Source organism: Schistocerca cancellata, chromosome 6 (assembly GCF_023864275.1).
Source record: "Schistocerca cancellata isolate TAMUIC-IGC-003103 chromosome 6, iqSchCanc2.1, whole genome shotgun sequence".
In the NCBI taxonomy this organism is placed as follows: domain Eukaryota; kingdom Metazoa; phylum Arthropoda; class Insecta; order Orthoptera; family Acrididae; genus Schistocerca; species Schistocerca cancellata.
Genome location: NC_064631.1, coordinates 517,222,097 through 517,244,420, shown reverse-complemented (window position 1 = coordinate 517,244,420; position 22,324 = coordinate 517,222,097). Strand labels below are relative to the sequence as shown.

Below are 22,324 nucleotides of genomic sequence, written 5' to 3'. Positions count from 1 at the left end.
TATGCTTTATATCCGCTTCTTCGTACAAATGTTTGTCAGGACATTGTATCCTCCACAATAACACAGCAACTGAATGCAGTATGAATTCCTCTTATCTTGTCATACTTCTATGTTATACAAGGAATACGTTACTATTGTAACAAAACGTTATTTAATTATGATTACAGTCGATACAAAAAACCATGATAATCTAAGAAGTGCTCAATAGCATGTGTTATGTGACATCACTATTGGAAAAAGTGCCAGAAGACTCATCTGTCAGGCAGACAATTCCTTGTTTTAGCTGACACCACTACTGAAAACAGCGCCAAAAAAAAAAAAAGAAAAAAAAAAGGTTCAAATGGCTCTGAGCACTATGGGACTCAACATCTTAGGTCATAAGTCCCCTAGAACTTAGAACTACTTAAACCTAACTAAGCTAAGGACATCACACGCCCCCTTGCCCGAGGCAGGATTCGAACCTGCGACCGTAGCAGTCCCGCGGTTCCGGACTGCAGCGCCAGAAGCGCACGGCCACCGCGGCCGGCCAGCGCAAAAAGACTCTTCTGTCAGGCAGACACAAACAAGTGTTTAAACATTATTTAACTTCATTTTGTGTGACATTTAACGCGAGTGTCCCTATGCACGAATGCTAGCTTATTTATTTATGAGAAACTGTTACTTATATTGATTGTAAATGGTCTGAGTGCGATGGAATGTCAATGGCATTTCTTTATTTTCATATTTTTATTATATATTACTTTAGTGTCTGTAGAATATAAGAACGTTGATGTTTTGGTGGGGCTGGGCTTCAGCTAATGACAGTCAGACAGTGGCGGAACATTGCTGGCGTCAACTGGAGACTGAGTGGTGGGTCCAAGGCAGCGATTCTGCACACTTTTAGGTTAGAGTAGACGTATCTGTTTCAACGTTTGTTACTCGGTCATGTAGGTGGTTGATTCTGGGTGGTGAACGGCCCTTATAATACTTTAACTTTCGACGGGGCTCTTAACCTTTGCGACGTCTGGATATGCTCCAGTGCGGAACTTTCTGCTTGCATTATGGAATTAAAAATAAACAGTATTTGAGCTCCTATTCGTTAGCTGGCGAATATTTCAGCAGAATATCCACTATGAAACACTGAAATAGTGATGGACAGGAAATAGGTACTCTACAGTATTGTTCATCTGATGGTGTTGGCAGTTATAACTGGCAGTTATAATATACCCTAAATTACCGAACACTTTCAGTGAGAGTGTGTGTATTATACTGCAGTGTCGTCGCGGATTTTTGCACCGTAAATAAAGTCATAACCTTATGATAACTGGAGTGACGTCTTATTCTAAATGCCGCAGTAATGTAAGAGCATGCCAGATCAATTTCTACATTACCATGGTGAAGTCCTACTATTAAATTGTTGTGAAAATCTATCCTGTATATCCATGTCATACGTAGTGGGCGCCAGCCTTACAACATATTATTACGTGCCGGCCGTTGTGGCCGAGCGGTTCTAGGCGCTACAGTCCGGAACCGCGCTGCTGCTACGGTCGCAGGTTCGAATCCTGCCTCCGACATGGATGTGTGTGCTGTTCTTAGGTTAGTTAGGTTGAAGTAGTTCTAAGTCTAGGGAACTGATGACCTCAGATGTTAAGTCCCATAGTGCTCAGAGCCATTTGAACCATTTTTTTGTTATTACGTCACGTAACAACACCGCTTTATGGGCTGTTCCATCTATGACAGGTGAAATAGACACTTTACTACGCTCTATGAGCTAGAAAGTCATAGCTAAATTGCGTCGTTCACTTGTGAGACAGCTGTGGGACAGCTGCACCCTTCTGCCACTCACCAGGTGCTCCAGATCTAAAATGCTATGGAAGATTATAGCCATTTGTGAGTGATATACTACAGTAGTCGAAAGAATGAAAATTAAATTGCTGGAGAATACCAGCTTTACTAACATAACGAGAGAGGAGAGAGTATGGTAGGATTTTTCTGTTTGTTGCAAACACATTTCTAAAACCATATCAGAAGAAGGCTCTTGTAAGAGAAGTAGAGTAAGGTGAAGTTATAAATTATATTTCTTCAATGATATTTCAGGCTGTAATATAAGACTAAATTAATAGGATTGTACGAAGTACTATATTTGGAATTTAAGAGAAAATCAAGTGGAAATTGACACAGACCGTGTCCAAGCGCCTAAGTGAAAGCTCCCGAAGGGCCGAATGGAATGCAATAAAATTAAAGTAAGAAAATAATTGAGACAGAAGAGACCACGTTAGTTTCAGAGAACATCCCTGCTTATCTGCGGAAGAAGAAGATATTGGATCGCAAGCCAGCGATATTCCTTCAATGAAACAAAATTAAGTGAAGATTGAAGAAGAAAGGATGACAGGGACACTTGTAACTTTTGAGAGAACCATATTCACAGGAAAAATAGTAGAGCTGTTAAAAAAAAGTAAGTTCGAATGTGCAGAAGTAAGTTTACGGGGTTGACATGAGAAATTCGTTTTATAGGTAAATTGAAGCTCTAGGTGTTGGCGACAGTATAGATCTCTCCTGCAGCTCGTCAGAAAAAAAGATGATTGATTAGGGAAAAACTGATGGAGCATCGCTGGTGGTGCATCGCTCAAAGTTTGGCATTAACTAAAGACAGAACCGATGACATGATTCGGAATTCTTCAAAATACTTTTAACCTGCTGATCAGAATAATATACAAAAACGTAAATTCGGAACTAAGTTTGGTTTCAGAAAGGAGAATCAGTTCTGAATTTGCTCCTAGTAATCGAAGAAAGAAGAAGCAGGATATGATCATAGCCTTTGTGTATGTGGAGAAAGCCTTTAACAATGCTGGTTCGAATAACATTTTGAAGATACTAAGATTAATTGGGACCCAGTAATCGACAGACGACAATTGTTACAAAAAAAGAGGTGGAAGCAATACTAGTGATCATGAATAAAGACAATTTTTTGGAAATACGACTTTTCACCTCTGTTCTTTAACTTTCGAAATGAAGAAAACGAAGAAATGAAAAAAAAAACAATAAGCCACCGTCAGTAGATACAACAATGAAAGGTGTAGGCCCTCGTCCGGCGTAACTTTAAGCTTTCTGACCGTGTTCCTAATAGTTTACAATGGGACTATGGGTCGAGAGACTTACTTCAGCCGCGATGGCATAGAAAAGTGACTACACGCGGACTCTACTTGACATATCTGTAATTGTTTACTACCAAATTACACATGAAATATGGCCAGCTCCCTCTGGAGCAAAAGATAACGTCCTCTAACTTAATTTTCAAATTTTCAGACAATGCAAAAGACGTCTAACTACTGCGCAGTCATTCACTTTGATGACACTGTCAAATTTTAAAGTTAGTGAAGCCTCAGGTGACCTAAAATCCCAGTTCCAACGAAATATTTCCTTAATGCTTTATTAAACACGTTATAATCCAACCTCACGTATTTCTGGTTCAAAAATGGTTCAAATGGCTCTGAGCACTATGGGACTCAACTGCTGTGGTCATAAGTCCCCTAGAACTTAGAACTACTTAAACCTAACTAACCTAGGGACAGCACACAACACCCAGCCATCACGAGGCAGAGAAAATCCCTGACCCCGCCGGGAATCGAACGCGGGAACCCGGGCGTGGGAAGCGAGAACGCTACCGCACGACCACGAGATGCGGGCACGTATTTCTGTCTTACAACTCTTTCATATGGTCAGCCGACCGAGTCTGCCCGACTACTGCTCTCTCACGCACGCAACTAACTCGCATTGTTGTCGTGACATGACAATGCCCGGCCCGCCGGAAAAGGCATAAGGCAGCAGAAAGTTCTCGAAGGTAAGGCTCACCGGCTAGCGCCCGTTGCTTGGTAGTTTGCTGGCAGGGATATCGATTACGGGATCCTTAGAAAAGTTTCACTGGCGATGTATCTCCCTTGACCGAAAGTAACGAAGACATAACCGAAGTTTTGAATAGAATGGACACAGACTAAGCTCAATAGCAAAGATAATAAAGACTCGTAAAATGGTGAACAGCAACTTGCTTAATATCAAAACTGGGAATCCCGGAGCAGTAGAGGGGTCGAAGGTTTCTTCTATTTAGAGAACTACAGTAATCGTGGCGACTTATTTGAGAAAATACCAGGAGTATACAGATGAAGCTGACAGAGATAGTATGAAATTTCAATGAATATCTGGTTTATACTTGGTCTGATACAAATTTCTATCAGTGTTGTGCTGATCGCTTCGTATGTACATAATTTATGCTCCCATTATCTCGTTTAATTTGTTTTATATGTTCCGGTATTTGAGCGTTTTTGGGATTTTATGTGTCTATTATTATTAGAAGGTTCTTCAGCACATATCCTACTAGTTAGAAATTTGTCTGGTGAGAGACATTTCACTTGTTACGCTCATTATATTTTCTCGACAGGAAAAGTCGTTCATTCCATGCTGTATCGTTTTAATTTCCAATGATGGGGAACCAGTTGTTTTCTTCATTTGACGATCCACTCTTCGTAGCCTTAGTTTTAGATTTGTCGAAAGAAATTGCTGTGCTAAATGGTCTGCTAAGACTATTATACAGGTACAAGTGTTCCTTACTTTCAGCCAGAATGTCTATAGAAAACTTATCATTTACTTACTAATTTGCTATTGCAGGGTGCCACAGTTGCACAGTCGCACTACATTTTTTTGTATCTGAGTGCAGTTCCCATTTGAAAATGGTGTTCTATCGATATTGGCGAAATGTGGAAAATAATGTTTTTGTAACAGACGTGGTGAAATGATTCCTTCAAGGGACGTAACACTCGCATCTTTATCCATTGCACTATCCATTGCTGTTATGGAATTTTCCTTCGATACCTTCATTACCTCTTCAACCTATCACTTCAACGAACACTAACAACAGTCTGCAACGCTGACTTACACTCTTTCTGACAAGGACGCATCTTCCTTGATCTTCCACTTAGCTTTCTAGATACTGCAGATTAGGTATTTAAAGTGATCTCCATTATGATTTGGAACGTCGTATTCAAGTTCACCTTCCCAAAGGTTTCCTTGGCCCCAGCAGTGCGTAAGGTATCTCACTTTTGTTTGTTTCCCTTTGCTCTACTTGAAAATTCGTGACAGATAAAACCGGATGCCATATCGGGGCTCGAATCTTTGACCTTTGCCTTTGACGAGTGACTGCTCCACTGAAGAGCACGACTCAACGAACCACCCTCACAGATGTATTTACGCCACAACTCCTTTCTTCCAATCTTTACAGAAGTACTTGTTCGCGAAAAGCAAATGTTTATGGTTGCGTCCAGGTCTGGAACACAAGTATTATCTGCCAGGGATTTTCAGATCAATACACTCTCCGCTATAAATTTGATTGTATCTGTTGGCTCTTCAAATTTTCTGATGCCGCACTAACCCACTTCAGCTAATCTATTCTTTTCTTAATTACTTTTGTTAACAATACACTCTTTGAACTGCCGGACTTGTCAATTGATAGTTTTTTTTATTAATTCACTCGCGCATCCTTCAGCACTATGATGTATCTATTTCCCTGACGTTTCTAATCTCATATACAGCGTGTTACAAAAAGATAAGGCCAAACTTTCAGGAAACATTCCTCACACACAAATAAAGAAAAGATGTTATGTGGACATGTGTCCGGAAACGCTTAATTTCCATGTTAGAGCTCATTTAAAAAAAATGGTTCAAATGGCTCTGAGCACTATGGGACTCAACTGCTGTGGTCATAAGTCCCCTAGAACTTAGAACTACTTAAACCTAACTAACCTAAGGACATCACACACATCCATGCCCGAGGCAGGATTCGAACCTGCGACCGTAGCGGTCGTGCGGTTCCAGACTGTAGCGCCTTGAACCGCTCGGCCACTTCGGCCGGCCCAGCTCATTTTAGTTTCGTCAGCATGTACTGTACTTCCTCGATTCACCGCCAGTTGGCCCACTTGAAGGAAGGTAATGTTGACTTCGGTGCTTGTGTTGACATGCGACTCATTGCTCTACAGTACTAGCATCAAGCACATCAGTACGTAGCATCAACAGGTTAGTGTTCATCACGAACGTGGTTTTGTAGTCAGTGCAATGTTTACAAATGTGGAGTTGGCAGATGCCCATTTGATGTATGGATTAGCACGGGGCAATAGCCGTGGCGTGGTACGTTTGTATCGAGACAGATTTCCAGAACGAAGGTGTCCCGACGGGAAGTCGTTCGAAGCAATTGATCGGCGTCTTAGGGAGCACGGAACATTCCAGCCTATGACTCGCGACAGGCGAAGACCTAGAACGACAAGGACACCTGCAATGGACGTGGCAATTCTTCGTGCAGTTGACGATAACCCTCATGTCAGCGTCAGAGAAGTTGCTGCTGTACAAGGTAACGTTGACCACTGTATGGAAAGTGCTACGGGAGAACCAGTTGTTTCCGTACCACGTACAGCGTGTGCAGGAACTATCAGCAGCTGATTGGCCTCCACGGGTACACTTCTGCGAATAGTTCATCCAACAATGTGTCAATCCTCATTTCAGTGCAAATGTTCTCTTTACGGATGAGGCTTCATTCCAACGTGATCAAATTGTAAATTTTCACAATCAACATGTGTGGGCTGACGAGAATCCGCACGCAATTGTGCAATCACGTCATCAACACAGATTTTCTGTGAACGTTTGGGCAGGCATTATTGGTGATGTCTTGATTGGGTCCCATGTTCTTCCACCGACGCTCAATGGAGCACGTTATAATGATTTCATACGGGATACTCTACCTGTGCAGCTAAAACATGTGCCTTTAGAAGTACGACACAACATGTGGTTCATGCACGATGGAGCTCCTGCACATTTCAGTCGAAGTGTTCGTACGCTTCTCAACAACAGATTCGGTGACCGATGGATTGGTACAGGCGGACCAATTCCATGGCTTCCACGCTCTCTTGACCTCAACCCTCTTGACTTTCATTTATAGGGGCATTTGAAAGCTCTTGTCTACGCAACCCCGGTGGCAAATGTAGAGACTCTTCGTGCTCGTATTGTGGACGGCTGTGATACAATACGCGATTCTCCAGGGCTGCATCAGCGCATCAGGGATTCCATCCGACGGAGGGTGGATGCATGTATCCTCGCTAACGGAGGACATTTTGAGCATTTCCTGTAACAAAGTGTTTGAAGTCACGCTGATACGTTCTGTTCCTGTGTGTTTCCATTCCATGATTAATTTGAGTTGAAGGGAAGTAATAAAATGAGCTCTAACATGGAAAGTAGGCGTTTCCGGACACATGTCCACATGACATATTTTCTTTCTTTGTGTGTGAGGAATGTTTCCTGAAAGTTTGGCCGTACCTTTTTGTAACACCCTGTATTATGAATAACAAAAGAGAAAAGCTTCTGGTTTATATTCATTCTATTGACCTACTGCATTTAGTGTGATTGTTTCTCATCGAATTCCGCTGACATATCTGAACAAAATTCGTTCTTTTATTTGCAATGACTAAGCCCACTAAGACGTCACGTGATACGACTCGCCTCGCTTAAACTAAACAGGAGCAAAACAGGTCGCGCAGTGGTGGCAGGAGCCGATAGTGGCAGACAAGAGCGGACGACTTGCATAAAGCTGCGACCAATTAGCCGTACGGCGCGGCGGCAGGGACGTGGACGGAGGACGCGACGGAGACAGAGGGCGGCGGCGCCGGCGCCGGGGACGGCGGGGGTGGAGGCGCCGGCAGCGGCGCAGACGCGGGGGTTGCGCGCGCACGCCGCCAGGGGCGTGGCAGTGCGGCGCGGGGCTGTCACTGCGCGCGCGTCTCACACAGACGCCGACGCCTCCGCCGCCGCCGCCTCAGTCGGTCCGGCGGCCGCGACCCCAGCGGACGCCGCCTCCACAGGCCGACGGAGCTGCCGCCGCCGCCGCCGCCACCGGCGCCGCCGCCAGACGCTACTCTGACGACGGTGAGTAAGCTCGGTCTGCCGGCAGCGCTCCCCCTTCGGAAGCCTCACTTCCTGTCGCGTAGGCAGCCCGCAGCACGTGCTTTCGTCAGCTAGTCGTTCCGCAGCTAACACATTCCCTACAGACCAGGGGTTTCTTAACTTTTCCTTTGGCGGAACACTTTGAGAACCTTGGTACTTTTCTTTTTTGACGGTTGATAAAATTTTAAAGAAAGGAGAGAGACTTCCTTAGTATAGGCATTACTTCAATTTTAAAACACAAATATTAACAAAGAAATAATACATAAATCTGAAAATGTAGTAGTATCGTCAAAATGTCGAAAGAAATGTTATGTTATTAATAGTTTTTCGCAAGACATTTATTTCCCGCTGAACATCAGTTTTCCACAGAACCCTCATACGTACGATACAGACTCACATAACTTACAATCTTTTTCTGGAGTTGAATGTCCGCATAAATGGTACGACGATGATACTGTGATATAAGCTCACTAAATGTTTCGCTGTCTCATACAAATTTTTCGCAACTATTACAACAGATAATCCTCCTCTATTCCAACAAGCAACTTTGAAATAATCGTCACATACTTGAGTTTCCGCGACTTTCGATTTTTTTTGCGGAAGCGTTTAGGCGCGTAACGCGCATTGTGGGCACTCTGTAGGAGCATCCAGTCAAAGGTATACAGTGCAAAAGCTTAAATAAATTACTTTTTGCCAGTTTCAAAGTATGATTAAATGTTACGACGATGATTCTGTGCCATAGGGTCACTAACCTTTTGTAGATTTCAAGAACTTTTCCTCAAAGATTCCAACATAAATTTTATTTCCGTAATTTTCAAACATGCATCATATTTACGTTTCTGTCCTCTTCGCTGTTTTTTATATCATACAAGACCAGTACGTACGCTATCAGAATCCAGGCAAATGTGTCGGCGGAGAAGCTCAAATAAACTCCAATCCTTTATTCGTCCTATTACGTGGCAGAAAAGTACGGCATTAAAACTGCAGTATAAGGTCGTCGACCTTCTCTCGATTCCAGTATGTTAATCACAACGGTACAAACAGATAATTCGTCTCCATATCAACAAGTAATTTAGAGTTTATGAAACGCGTAACTTATTTACACTGAAATTTTAAAGCAGCCCCAAGCCGCACGTAACTTTTCCTTTATTTTGACATGTTTCACTAGACCAGCGTGAGCATCTTCAGAAATTAAGTAGCGAAGTGCCACACGTTAGAAATGTCAGGCTGTGTGGAGCGGTGTCGTCATTAAAATAAAAAAAAAAAAGATTACTGTAACGCAGCTTACATCCACGACCATTTGTTTATTTAATCCAGTTCTTTCTCGGGAGGTATTTGACTAGCGATAGAGAGAAGCATCCCGCTTAATCATACTGGTACAGCTTTACTATGTCGCAGTACAATGTAAGCAGTTCCACACTTAGAGCCTATTAATGCTATAATACTACACTTGCTCCAGCCGCGCGTTTATTCTGCTGAGACATAGTGTGTTGCGGCTGTGTTTGACTTATTCATCCGTCACTTGTAGTTAGAAATTATGCATCACATGAATTACACTTCACTTCTGCACTCAGATCCCGCTCTACGATCGGCTCGGGATGATTTTACTTTTCTTCAACAATGAACATTTTGTTTTGCGTAGTTTCTCAGTGTCTTGCCTGACATAGCTAGCTTTCGAGGTACTCAGATTTTCTTTGGGTGGTACCAGTCACCTTGATTCTCTACAAACATTTTTAACTCTACCTCAGTTATTTCTCAGATTGTATACTGAAAACATAAATTTCAAAAGCTTCGAGGCAATTCTCATGGTTTAGATCCCGCCACGTGGAACGCGTGGTATTCCTTGACCGCAGTGTTACATCTCGCATGTAGTAGAGAGCACACTCTCTCACTCCCTTTCCAGTTACCTGTGCTTTTATGTTTTCAGCGAATTGTCTTAAGCAGAGTTGATTCGCCAGGGAAATGGGGTGCGAGAAGAAAAGGACGAGATTATGCAGGTTCATTCTGTTTCAGGTAAAAATAAATCGTACAGTCTATTTAGTGAGTGTTCATTAAACTGAATTCTCCAAAACAAGCCCCACTTTTTCTTTTTTGTAAGTACGAGACGCGTGGTGCCCTGACGACGCCAAGGGTAGGGCAGCCGTCGTAACCAATCACTGATGCACGCGTTATAATTACACATCAGTTTCTGTGGCTTTCCGGCCACTTGAATCCAATGAATTGGTGGCTTGTTTGTTACGTAATTGTACAGAATGTACTCGCAATGTCAAACGCTGTAATTTTGCGCCTATTTTATACTAATACTGATTGTTCATATTCCGCCATATCTATTATAATACGTACCGCACACAGTGGCGTTGCTATCACAAGAAAGACTGTATATTTCACTCATTCAGGTAATAAATATAGGCAGTATCTATAGTGATAACACCATTCATTACCCAAACTGAACATGATGTTAGTGTTCGGAAATAAAACATAATCTGCACACCGTTCGGCAATTAAGATGTATTGCTAAAACATGGTTACCATCTTTATACACAGTTTTTTAAGCCCAGGAGCTCTATCTGCTTCTATCGAAGGTAGCGTTCATCGTAAGGTGTTTCGATTGACTGCAGTTACGTAATTTATTCCCTGTCTGTAAGAACTCAAAATCAGTTGTACGTTCACAAACGTAGCTTCAGTATGTGCATTTTTTTTAAAAAAAATTCACTTCCTGATATTTCTATGTCCAGTAGTGTTAAGAAACTAACAGCCAATGATAAAGTACAGTTTCTATTTATGCGACAAAAATATTGCTTTTCCTAAAGTAAGATGCGCGAATGATAGTTTTGCCCTTCCTGAATAATTGCAGAGACTGAGATGTGTGATTGTTGTCGATATACTAATAATAGACACGTGCCATTCGTCAGTGTTACATAACTTCGTCCCTGCGTTTTTGACGGAAGTCATTCCGTTATTCGACCGCAGAACGCGATTCAAAGTAGCACTAGTTTAATGGAATCAATGAGAAAAATCGTAAGTCATTAATATAAATCGTTTTCAATAATGTAAATCTCGCTTAGTGCTAACAATAATTAAATACTGAATCTCATAGTAGTTGGCATCATATAAACGACTTTTGATATGTTAGTAACAAATTCATTTCTGTAGCTCTCGACAAATTACTTCATAACGCCCATGGAAATGTTAGTAATATTTCTAGCTGTAAGATTAAAGTCCATTATCTACTTTTGTTCTCAAACTGAAACAATAGAGCGTTGCGAAGCTGTTACCAACAGGAAGTTGGCACTTTTTTGCTGTGGATATGTCGATGCCAGATGGTAAACTGTCAACAAGCGTGTAGTGGGCCAATTGCAAGGCAGCCCGTTGTATCGTTAAGCGAAACTGTGCGGTTGACATTTTCACAAATATCTCGCATATGCCGTAAATGGCGGACGGAATTTCACAAACCTTATTGCAGCTTTGTCAGGTGGCCTGCAGTTTTGCACAGATGAGCCGGTTGTGTCGAACAGCTGTATTCCAAAATTTCGCGAATCACAGTCAAATTTGTTATTTCCGTAGTTCTCGTGGCATCAGTCACTGACTTCTTCAGGCTTCCTACTATCCTCTGTCGAAAAAATTTCATTCAGTAAGTCATCAATTAGTGAAGGGAATCGGAACACACTTTTTACTTTTTGGCAGAAATTGGTAGCTCGGGATTGTGTTTTTAAGATACGAAGAATCAAAGCTAACCGATCACAGCTGTACCATTATGTTACTGTTCAAAGCTTCATAGAACAACTATATGTTTGCTATCAAGGAATGCAGTATTCTTGGACGAAACTTCACCTGCTAATAAAAGTGGGGAGTCGAACACAGATGCGCTGTTCTTGCTAATTTTTCTCTTCTGTTTTATTAGATTCACCAAGTTTTCATGTGTAGCTTGTTGGTATAGCATCTTTGGGAAAGTATGTAGCCATTTTCGTTGTGAGTTTCGCTCTTCAGCTTTATACGTAGTGTTGCGTATGATGTTATTAGCAACAGCGCACACTCCACTGCAGAGTAGAATGTTTCATTGTGAAAACAATTTCAGATCAACGTAATGAGATTCTGTTTGTATCTGCAGTGCATTTTACATGCGGTAATGGTGCATATGTTCAATTGCACTTTGACATTTTATGACAAGTGAATGGAAAACTGTCACGGGAGAATTGTATTACATTGTGACACAAAGACGCCAGTTTGACACTTTTCTTTCCCTCACACCTGTCCTAGCAAAACGAACAATTGTACTAGGAGAAAAATTTATATTGTGGGCGTCCACAACAGTAGAACTGTATTATGATGAAAAAATCAGGGTTACATCTATGTGTAAACAAGAGTAAAACGTATAAACGTCCTGTTTCAATTAAAATGTAGTTGAATCGTTCACGAAACTGTATAGGAAATTTATATACGCACATTTATTTAACAAATTAACTGGAGGGATTACCAGTAGCGATCCAACGTTCTTTGTCCAATTGTAATGAAAATATTCAGCCGTTGAGAGGTCGATAGTAAAAGTATGTCAGAATGCAAGGAATATCTTTCCGATAAAGGAAACCTAGGGGAAGGGTAAACCGATAAACTAGATCGTATAAAAGTATAAAACAAGTCATAAGTGTAGCTGACGAAAACCTACGTTAAACTGGTAAGGAAAAAAGTCTCTAAAACCAAATCCTGCCTAATTGTACGACAGGTAACGGAGATAAAGTCTAGACAAAACGCTGCTTATAAAATAGGTGGTCATTGAAATAAAAGGAAGACTGGGGAAAGGGAAAATTGAAACTACTTTATAGACTGCCAAAGGCGTAACATCATCGCGACAACATGAGACACGCAGAAGTCCCCAAGACAGCAACTAAGTGGAACCAGGGACGGTGCTGATAAGGAAAATTGGCGCATGTACATAAGGACATATTCAACGAGAGGTAATATACGAAAAGCATCATAAAATATGGCAGAGGAAGTTGGGTAACTTCCTTAAAAATAATTTAGCAATGAAAGATAGAAGACCACCTTTCATTGTAAAATTTCTTGTAAAGATGTTACCCAACCTTCTCTGCCACAATTCACGATTTTGTTCCTGTGTTGCCTGTCGTCGTGTATGTTCTAAGTTGCACGCTCCCGTTTTCCTTATCAGCGCCGTCCGCGATACGGTTCGGTTAGTCTTGGCAGCCTCTGCGTGCCTCGTGTACTGATGATGGTGTTATGCCTTTGGCATATTTTTAATTTTCCCTTTCCCCATTATAACTTTTATCCCGATGATCGCCTATTTTGTAAGGAGCATTTTATGTAGACTTTCGCTTCGATGCCTGTCGTACATATAGATAGGCTCTGTTTTAGAAATCTATTTCACCTTACCAGGTTAAAGTAGCATACAACTTGTTTTATACTTCCACATCCATCTAGTTTACAGCTTTATCCTTATTCTAGGTTTTTTTTATCGGAATGATGTTCTCTACATTATGCTTTATTTTAGGTTGACCATCGATCTCTTGACGGTTGAACATTTTTATTGCGATTGGACAAAGAACGTAGGGGGCTAAGTACTGGTTATCGCTTGAGGTAAGTCATGAAATAAATGTAACTACATAATTTCCCTATACATATTTGTGTACAGTTCAACTACGTTTTAACCGAAACAGAATCTATGTACGTTTTGCTTTTGTTTATAAATAGATGTAGCCCAGAAGATGGGCCTGTAGCTCCATGAAACTAGTTGGTTGATAAATAAATATTTATCATACAGCCGAAGCGGTCTTTTTCATCATGATGCAAAGTTGTACTAGATTCTTCTGTTATGTGCAAAATGATCGTATTTCTGGATGTCGTATCATGATGTAGCAACACAATGAAGAGCATATCAAATTTCAGATTATTACCTCGAAATCATTTTTATGTATTACAACTTGAGATTATTTTTCCAGGTCCTCGCAGTTTACAGCATTATGCGGTTGATTGTACCTGTAGTGCATTCCATACAGTCGTCTGAAGCTAAATGTCAGCCAGAAGTGCTGGAAGGAGAGAAATTATAATTTATACATGTAGCAAAATGTGGGAACTTGTTTCAATATGGATTACGTGTGTTAACATTTGTGCACAGTTAATATTTTACCTATAACAGTAGAAAGAATGAAAAGGAAAATCGCTGGACAATATACTTCTTTTAAAATAACGAGAGAGGATAGAGCTGTCTGGTTGTAGTAAACACCCTTTCAAACCCGCACAAGGAGATATACTGATTGTTGGGGAGGTGGAAATAGCAGAAGAAGTAAACTAGACCTCGTCAGTGTTCTACAATGATTTAGGACCAAAAGAAGATTCTAAAGCATACCAAGTTGCGGACATAAACCCCATCATAACCTAGTAGTGATTGAGACAGCCTGAATTAAAAAAAAGAAAGAAACCGTACATCAAAACAATTATACGAAGAAGTGGAACAGGCAAGAAATATATAAAATTCTTACACCTTAGAATGTAGATGTCATAGCAACTGTCCGAAATTTTAACACCTGGGCGCCGGGAATATTGGAACAAACTTTCGTAGCTACGATTTATGCTTTCTTCACTATCGAATTTCTTTAATGTTGACGCCAAAGCTTCTGCAAAACTAAGCTCGACTCTGTCTCTTATACTATTCCCACCATCAATATCGTTTCCGTATGTATCTACTTTATAGGAGTGTATTATAATGGAGAAAACCGAATGAAATAAAGCAATTTTTTTATTTTTTTATTTTTTATTTTTTTTTTTGGGGCTAAGATTTCGATCTTCCCCCTTTGTATAGTCAAACTAAAATCTCTACTTTGCATGCAAGCACTCCTTAATAATATATGTCGCCCATGGATAGCTTTTGGAACATACAAACTATTTCCTCAAGTTACCGCTTCGACTCTCCATCTGTAGGATCTCGGAGCGCAAGTAGACCCTTCATTCAATAAATCCATTTGGAAAAAAATAAATACAATAAATAGTTCTGGGGAACGGACTGAATATCAAATTTTGTCATACTTTGGAATGGTTCTTTTGAAAGGGCGCGGTCGACTTCCTTCTTCTTGACACAATCTGAGCTCGTGCTCCTTCTCTAATGAACTCGATGTCGACGGGACGCTAAAGCCTAAATCTTTCTTCCTTCCTGAAATATTTTCAGCTGCTTACGTGGTGTAAATAAAACTTAAATTTGTTTTTAAGTTAGTAGACGCAAAATCCCAACAGTTAGAGTAAGTAGAGATATGTGTATATAGTCTCTCAAAAAATCGGTTGTTTATTAAAGAAGATCTGAACACATTCCTTTTAACACTATCGTAAATTCTTTAGATCAGTCAAATATTTTAAGTACCAGGTTTCATTAAACATCCGAACATAGTTAGGTAAGTTTGATGACATCTTAAAATGTTTGTTCAGTAACTAACGGTTCTCCTTTATTTCGGAAGTACTGTATTCTATTTTATCCAACACCTCAACGTAAATCTCCGTCTCTGCTGTTTAACTATAAAATTTATTTCTTGATATCCCCTCCGTATAACGTAACACCGTTGTCTCATTCGTGTCTTATATCTTAGAGTGCCTCTGTCAGATATGATACGTGATATATTTTCTTTGTGCGATTAAAAACAATTTTCAGTGTTTTCTTACTATTTTACGTAAGATTCCCTTAAGTTGCACATGCTTATAATGTATCGTAAGTTGTTGACCGAAGTTGCTTTCGTTTTTCCACCGTCTCATTTAACAGCTTAGTCAATAACCAAATACTGAGAGCAAAGTTTCTTAGTTCTAAATCGGTCGTAGCACTCAGAGCCATTTTTACTATGGTTTCAAGGGACCGAATCAATTTCACAAATTTAGGTGACTGTTAGCTGCACAGAGAATCATTGTGAAATCTCATTATGTACATTTCCGATGTATTGTGTATGTTTGTATAAATCTACTGATGAAATTCGTAGAATGCCAAAATCAATCACCGCTAAATACAACTTTCTGTGAAGTGCCGGGTAAGTACGTAAGCAATAACGCTGAAGAAGAACCTCAGATAAAGTGTTTAATATAGACGTTTTGAAGGGAGCCACAGAAGTGGATTCCAGCGTATTGCTAAAAAATGAAGCCACTGTTTTCATCGTAATTCCAACGACGGTTGCAGAACATGAGCCGTCAGGAGTAAATGTTGGGGTCTCAGCAGTGTAAAGCGAGAACAAAACGTATTTCTCTGTTATGTGGAAGTACAGAAATTGGTGAAAAGCAACTTATGACAAAATTTTTCGCTCGATGACGCATAGTACCTGGTCGACATGGAGATCAGTAATAAACATTTGTCCTGCGCTCGCTTGTTAAGTTCTCATTCGAAAAAGGGACTATATTTTTTGTGTTCATTCAGCAGCCAATCCCCATTGATGCGGCTAGTTATGTCGCTGAAGCTTGCTTTTTTAGCTTCCAAAATTATTGAAGAGTTTTCATGATCAGAAAGAACAAAAATAGTAGTAAAAACAAACAAATTGAAATTTCTGGGAGAAAGAGCGTTTTTGTTATCTCTCTCCACGTAAGGAATATAGAGATAAAATAAACGCTGCATAAACGATGCACCATATAGCGGTATGAGGATATTTTATGCAAGAAGTTTTTTTTATCTAAATTGTTGTTGAAAGATATGGCTCTCCAAAGGAAGGTTTTGGAAGAGCAAGATAGCGATGGCGCACATAAGAAATTGATTCTGGTTGAGTGTTTGTGACAGCGGTAGTTCCAAAAGCGCTAGTAGCGAAAATAAAGCATAGGAAAAGGAAAGTCTTTTGACGTATTTTAAAGAAAAGTCAGACTATCGACACGGTTGCATAGGCGTCGAATGTTTATTCCATGTTTACAGCCGAATTGGTAATTTAACAATCATATCTTGAGGAGTTGTATTTATATACTTTTGAAGTCGTGAATCTGCCTGTAACAATGACATCAGAAATACACGACGATCTCAACTTTACGTGTTATGGGTCGGTGGCTCAGAGATAATAAAAGGGAGGATGCAGGGTTAGAGTTCAACATTTTGTCGACATCAGTGTCATTAGAGACGGAACATAAGCTGGGGTTAGGCAGGGATGGAGAAGGATATCTGCCATATCCTTTCAAAAGAACTCTCGGATAACGTAAATCAGGATTTGAACCGCCGCCCTCCGGAATGCGAGACCATTTGCTAACGACAGAACTACCACGCGCGTTCAGTGGTTAAGTGCCAGACAACAAACACAAAGATCCAAAGAGGTGCCTGGTAGTGAGAAATAGTGTTACTGGATTCCTAGGACAGGTTACTTCCATTGGGTGGTGTTGCTCAATCAAAACTAATATGGAATTTTACGTAAAAGTTAGAAAAACTGGCTAAGATCACAATAGTTATCTCTCACTATGGCACTCCAAACAGGGCACTCTCTTTCACAACATCAAGGGGATTTTGGTTTAATGCCAAACAGTCAGACACGTTAATTTTCTGTGTGTAAGAGTGACAAGTAATTCATATACAAATTTTTGCATGTGCAATGGTCGTTCCGGATCTGAGAAGAAATTAAGCCCTATCATGAATATAATTTATCAAACAATACGCAATGGTAATGCTACATCAACCCACCGACCATACGACGACAAGATCAAGTTTTCCTTATTTTCATTACAAGTGTCGTAATATTATAAACAAGTACTTCGCAGATTCTCATACATTAACTATCATTAAAAAGGGGATTTCATAGGCAACCATCAAATTTATTACATAATGTGTCTTACTTTTAGGTCCAAATGACAGAAACGTTAGTTATTGCAAATTTACTATATATATAATCTGATCTTTCTGGATATCATCTCAGCATCTCGGTCAAGAACCTGGTAAGATGATTAGACTGGAAAAGGAGAGAGTATGTGGAAGCTTAATAGTGCTTGCAAAGAATTGGGAATAATACGAGTAAGCATGCAGACTGCAGACAATTAAAAGAACAAAGTGACCCCCCCGTCCGCCTCTTTATGTAACTTAAGTGCAAATTCTTCAAGTGACTCTTGGATCGTTTGAAAGAAAAGTTATTACTAATAACGTGAACACGAATACTAATCAGTTAACTACATTATACCAACGAATTATTCACTCTCCACGTGGTCTCAGCATCGCGTGGAAAGCAACAAGATTCTTTCCCCCGAAAAATTACTCACTCAGAAATATTCATTTAGCACACGAATTAAAGAACTGGGGGAAAATCACTAGAGACAAAACTGATCAAAATAAACGTGATGGCGCTATTTAGAGTGACTACCCATTGGGTCCACGTGTATGAAAATTGAATAAAGGACAAAGCGGGAGCACAAAGTCCAAAGCGGCTCAAAACTAAATGAATTCCACATGAAATAAGTAGTAAAATAAGCAAAGAATTTAAAGGAGAACAAGTAAAGGAGATTTTTTATCGAGCTTATTGATTTCTTAACAGAAACGCTTCGCGATTTAATGCAATTTCGTGTCTACTAAGAACACGTGTACTTACGGACCACTCAGACTCAAACTCTGCCCCTTGTTCACAGCTGCAGCCGAATTTTTTAGGTGAGGGAGGCGGCACCCGCTCCACTACCCAATGAAGATGGGCAGAAAGGCCACTAGAGTTACTTGCTGTTTTAGCTGACGACCAGAACGAGGTGGGAAGGCCTATGCTTCGATAAAGTTGGTTCAGGGACGCCTATTTGCAACACCAAAAATACGTTAAAAGCGAAATTCTACAGACTGGCACTGCTAGTTGGGCGAATGAGTAAAGGGACTTCCTTGGCTTCTACAGAGTAATCAAACTATCCACATATGCATTACAACTAAACGGTAATGCAAGAAAAGGAGACCAATATGGTTACACGAAAGAGACTGCTGCATTTAAGAAAAAATAAAAAAAATATTTTGTTCTCGCCATCCCTCAAGTATCAGGGCGCCTTTGATGTGGCAAAGTAAGAGCAACACGATCATGCCTTTGCAAGATTAAGAAACGAAAGAAATCATGAAAGGAGAGCGAAACAAGCGCACTTCATTCAAGGTTACCGGTTGAGTCCGCAGTCGTTCCTAGAATTTTTGCTTATTTCATTTCTGCCAGTCTTTCCTCTACTTTTTCTTCTGCCTTTGTCCCGCATCGCCTCAGGTTCGACATGGTTATGAACGGATTTGGCATGTTTAGTACAAGGGGTAGCTGGGTGGTATTTCATCTCGGCCAAAATTACATTTACCTGTGTATGTGGGAAAGACCAGGTTGCACCAAGACCCCAATGAAACTGCAGGCGCTTTTATATCTGTCTGGGTAAGACGGGGGGACGCCTGTGCATATCAGACCCAAAAGAAAGAACTGCGGTTATCAGAGCAACCTTTCGGTTGAAGGCAGCTTTACCTGATCTTCAGTGCCGCAGTCTGCTTACAGTGAACGTTTATGTTCGTACCACAGTTATACCTTAACTAGTACTGACCATAGAAAGCTTCATTCTGATAAATCAAGAAAATGAAATGTATGTTGTAATCTTAGAAACACCGATCTGGCGTGGGATAGAATTTATACTGTTACAGAGAAGGTGACACATTGGCTAATATATTGGAGGGGTAGGCTTGAAATCACTGTTTGTGGTTTTCATGAATCATACCAGTTCCATATCGGTATGGTTTCGTTGGTTTCCTACTCCACCTCCATTCTTAATCGACAGCTCTATCTGTAATGACCCACCTTCCATAGAGATGTCAGACTAAAAGTTAGCATCTATTTGATTTATGGTGGAAGTAGGGTGCATCGACAATTGGTGATAGGGTGTTGTCGCGGAAGATGACGGGAGAGTCTTGATACATCTTCCATTGTCTGCGATATTTGTCACAGAGAGTACATGAAAGAAAATTCTATTGTGCCTACTGTATCAGTTCAATTGTTGTTACGTCGCCCGGAGGGTGAAGGTCTTTTTCTTGTTGGCAGGAGTAATAGTGAACATAAGAGAATAATATTCTAATTTATTGTAAGTTACCTGTCGGAAGGGGGCTCAGGGCTTACAATGTGAAAGTATTTCTGATACAGATGTCGTAAACGCACTAACAGTTCTATATTTTTACGGTTCTATAGTTACATTTGTATTACTATTCATTGTATGGTGTTTGAAGTGTAGATAACATATCGAAAGCATTTGCCCCATCCCCAACCCGCTCGGATACCTGCACCACTCCGAGTAGGACCAAAAATCTCTAATTTAGCTGTCTTTATCAATACGCGAGCTTTATGTCCCGAAGTTGCATGTCCCTCTCATTTGAACATGAATTTTCAGATAAGGTTCTCTTTGATTGAGAACGTTCATTTTGTTGCTTTTCTCGATGGAACTTGTTGATCATTTCTGTGACCCCTACCAAACAAACTCAGCTCTTGTTCGAAGAGCCCTTGTCTTTTTCTGTCGTATAGTTCACTAAGTGTCCTGTACCGACGACCTATGAACAGGAATTGGCAGAACGAGTGTTTTGTGTGCGAGCATCTTCATAGAAGAATTAAATCTCTTTTCTTCATAAATCTGTCTGGGTTCAGTCTGGATTCATGTGATGAATCAGCTATTCCACTGTAAAGAGTCCCCAACAGGCATTTGTGGATAATCCGGAAGACTTATCTCCAATCGTCTCGTCAAATTATAGAATCTCTCTTTGTCTGTCTATACGCAAGACATTACGTTTATTTATTTGTTGAATGAGCTACTTGTCTGTGTGTCAGACACTGATCATGTGCAGGTAATTTGCCGTCTCAGCTGGACATTTATTTAGCTTTGATCAAAGTTATCATCTTGGGATCTAAAAATAAAACGAAGCATAGAAGTGTATACTCTGCATTATTTTACATTAAGCAGAAAAGTACCATCTGTGTGCTACGTAAGCAACATGCATTATCCACGAGGAACGATATATCAGAATACTGTGCTTCCATATGGGTGTGGAAAGTTGCTTGCTTGAGGACATAGGTAAATGCCATAGTTGTCTGTAATACTGTGGTTTGCATCTGTGAATTGTTCTGTTGAATGCTTTGAGGGAGTCATGAAAGGCGGTGTTATTCCGTGCATAGCTACGTACTTGGCTAGTGATACAAATCACGATGTCACAAGAAGAGCTGTACTTAGAAATGTAGCTCTTTTTGCCGTACGATGCTCTATCGAACTGTATATTTATTATTGATAATCTTTCATGATTGCGGAGCTATATATTGAATAATAGATGTTTGAGTATCGAGCAAATACAATGATTGTGTTGACAAACTCTTGCTGTTTAACCAAGAAGAGGAAGAACCAGGAATTTCTTTGGAAGCTTTCACGGAAAGAAACATTTCTTTGTCAGAGAGTTCATGTTATCATCACACAAAAACATGCACACACACACACAAAAGTCACTCACGACGGGCACTAATTCCAGTTCACTTTACGTACCGTCTGGCTATGAACTCTGCCAGCCATATGCAGTACCGGTGGTTGAATATTCAATTACGCTGCCGCGTAATTTCTACTTTATTCTGCCCTCTAGTGATCGCGAATGCAATGTTAAACACAGCAGCGCATTTTTCGCCTGCTGATTGGCTGTACAGTCGGAGGACAACACAACACACAAAGGGGGCGGCGAATGGATCTGCGCATCCAAAGGCAAATAAGCAAACAAGGGAAAATAATTTCGCCAACAAATATTATGACCCAGTGGCCTCCGTCGCTTCAGAGCAGTATCGCCGCCCATGTCGGTATTATACATTCATCCCGTGTTACAGAATTGGATTTTTCTCTGTTTTCATTAATCTTGCGTCAATATTAGCAGTCACAGCAGCGCTTGAATGGAACAGTATTGTTTTAAATATTATGTAAAATAGTTTCGTACTGTTCGAGCTGCTTCTCGCAGAGATGTCTCCAAATTCATTTGTGTCTTAGTTCAGTAGATGCTTGCTTCTACATCTATATATACGTACATACTCCGCAAGACAACATACGGCACGGAGCTAGCCTTCAATTTTCTTTTACAGTCGCAGATGGAGCAAGGGAAAATTGCCTCTGAGCCAGTTCTAATTTCTCTTATCTTGTCTTCGTGGCTCTTACGCGAAATGTATGTTGCTAACTGTAGAATGGTTCTGCGGTCAGCAGCAAATGCCGGTTTTCCAGAATTTCTCGATAGTGTTTTGCGAAAAGAGCGTAATATTCCCTTCAGGAAATCCCGTCTGAATTCACGGATCAAATGGTTCAAATGGCTCTGAGCACTATGGGACTTGACTTCTGAGATCATCAGTCCCCTAGAACTTAGAACTACTTAAACGTAACTAACCTAAGGACATCACACACATCCATGTCCGAGGCAGGATTCGAACCTGCGACC

General features: G+C 40.6%; 1 protein-coding gene across 1 annotated transcript in view; it reads left to right on the top strand.

Moving 5' to 3' along the window:
• Positions 1-7,476: 7,476 nt before the first annotated feature.
• LOC126088408 (uncharacterized) overlaps positions 7,477-22,324 on the top strand; it is a 1,096,577-nt gene continuing 1,081,729 nt past the window's right edge. Inside the window, exons 1-2 of the mRNA XM_049906547.1 lie at positions 7,477-7,496; positions 7,833-7,938. Coding sequence (XP_049762504.1) covers positions 7,477-7,496; positions 7,833-7,938 — 126 coding nt within the window. The remainder of the gene's footprint in view (positions 7,497-7,832; positions 7,939-22,324) is intronic.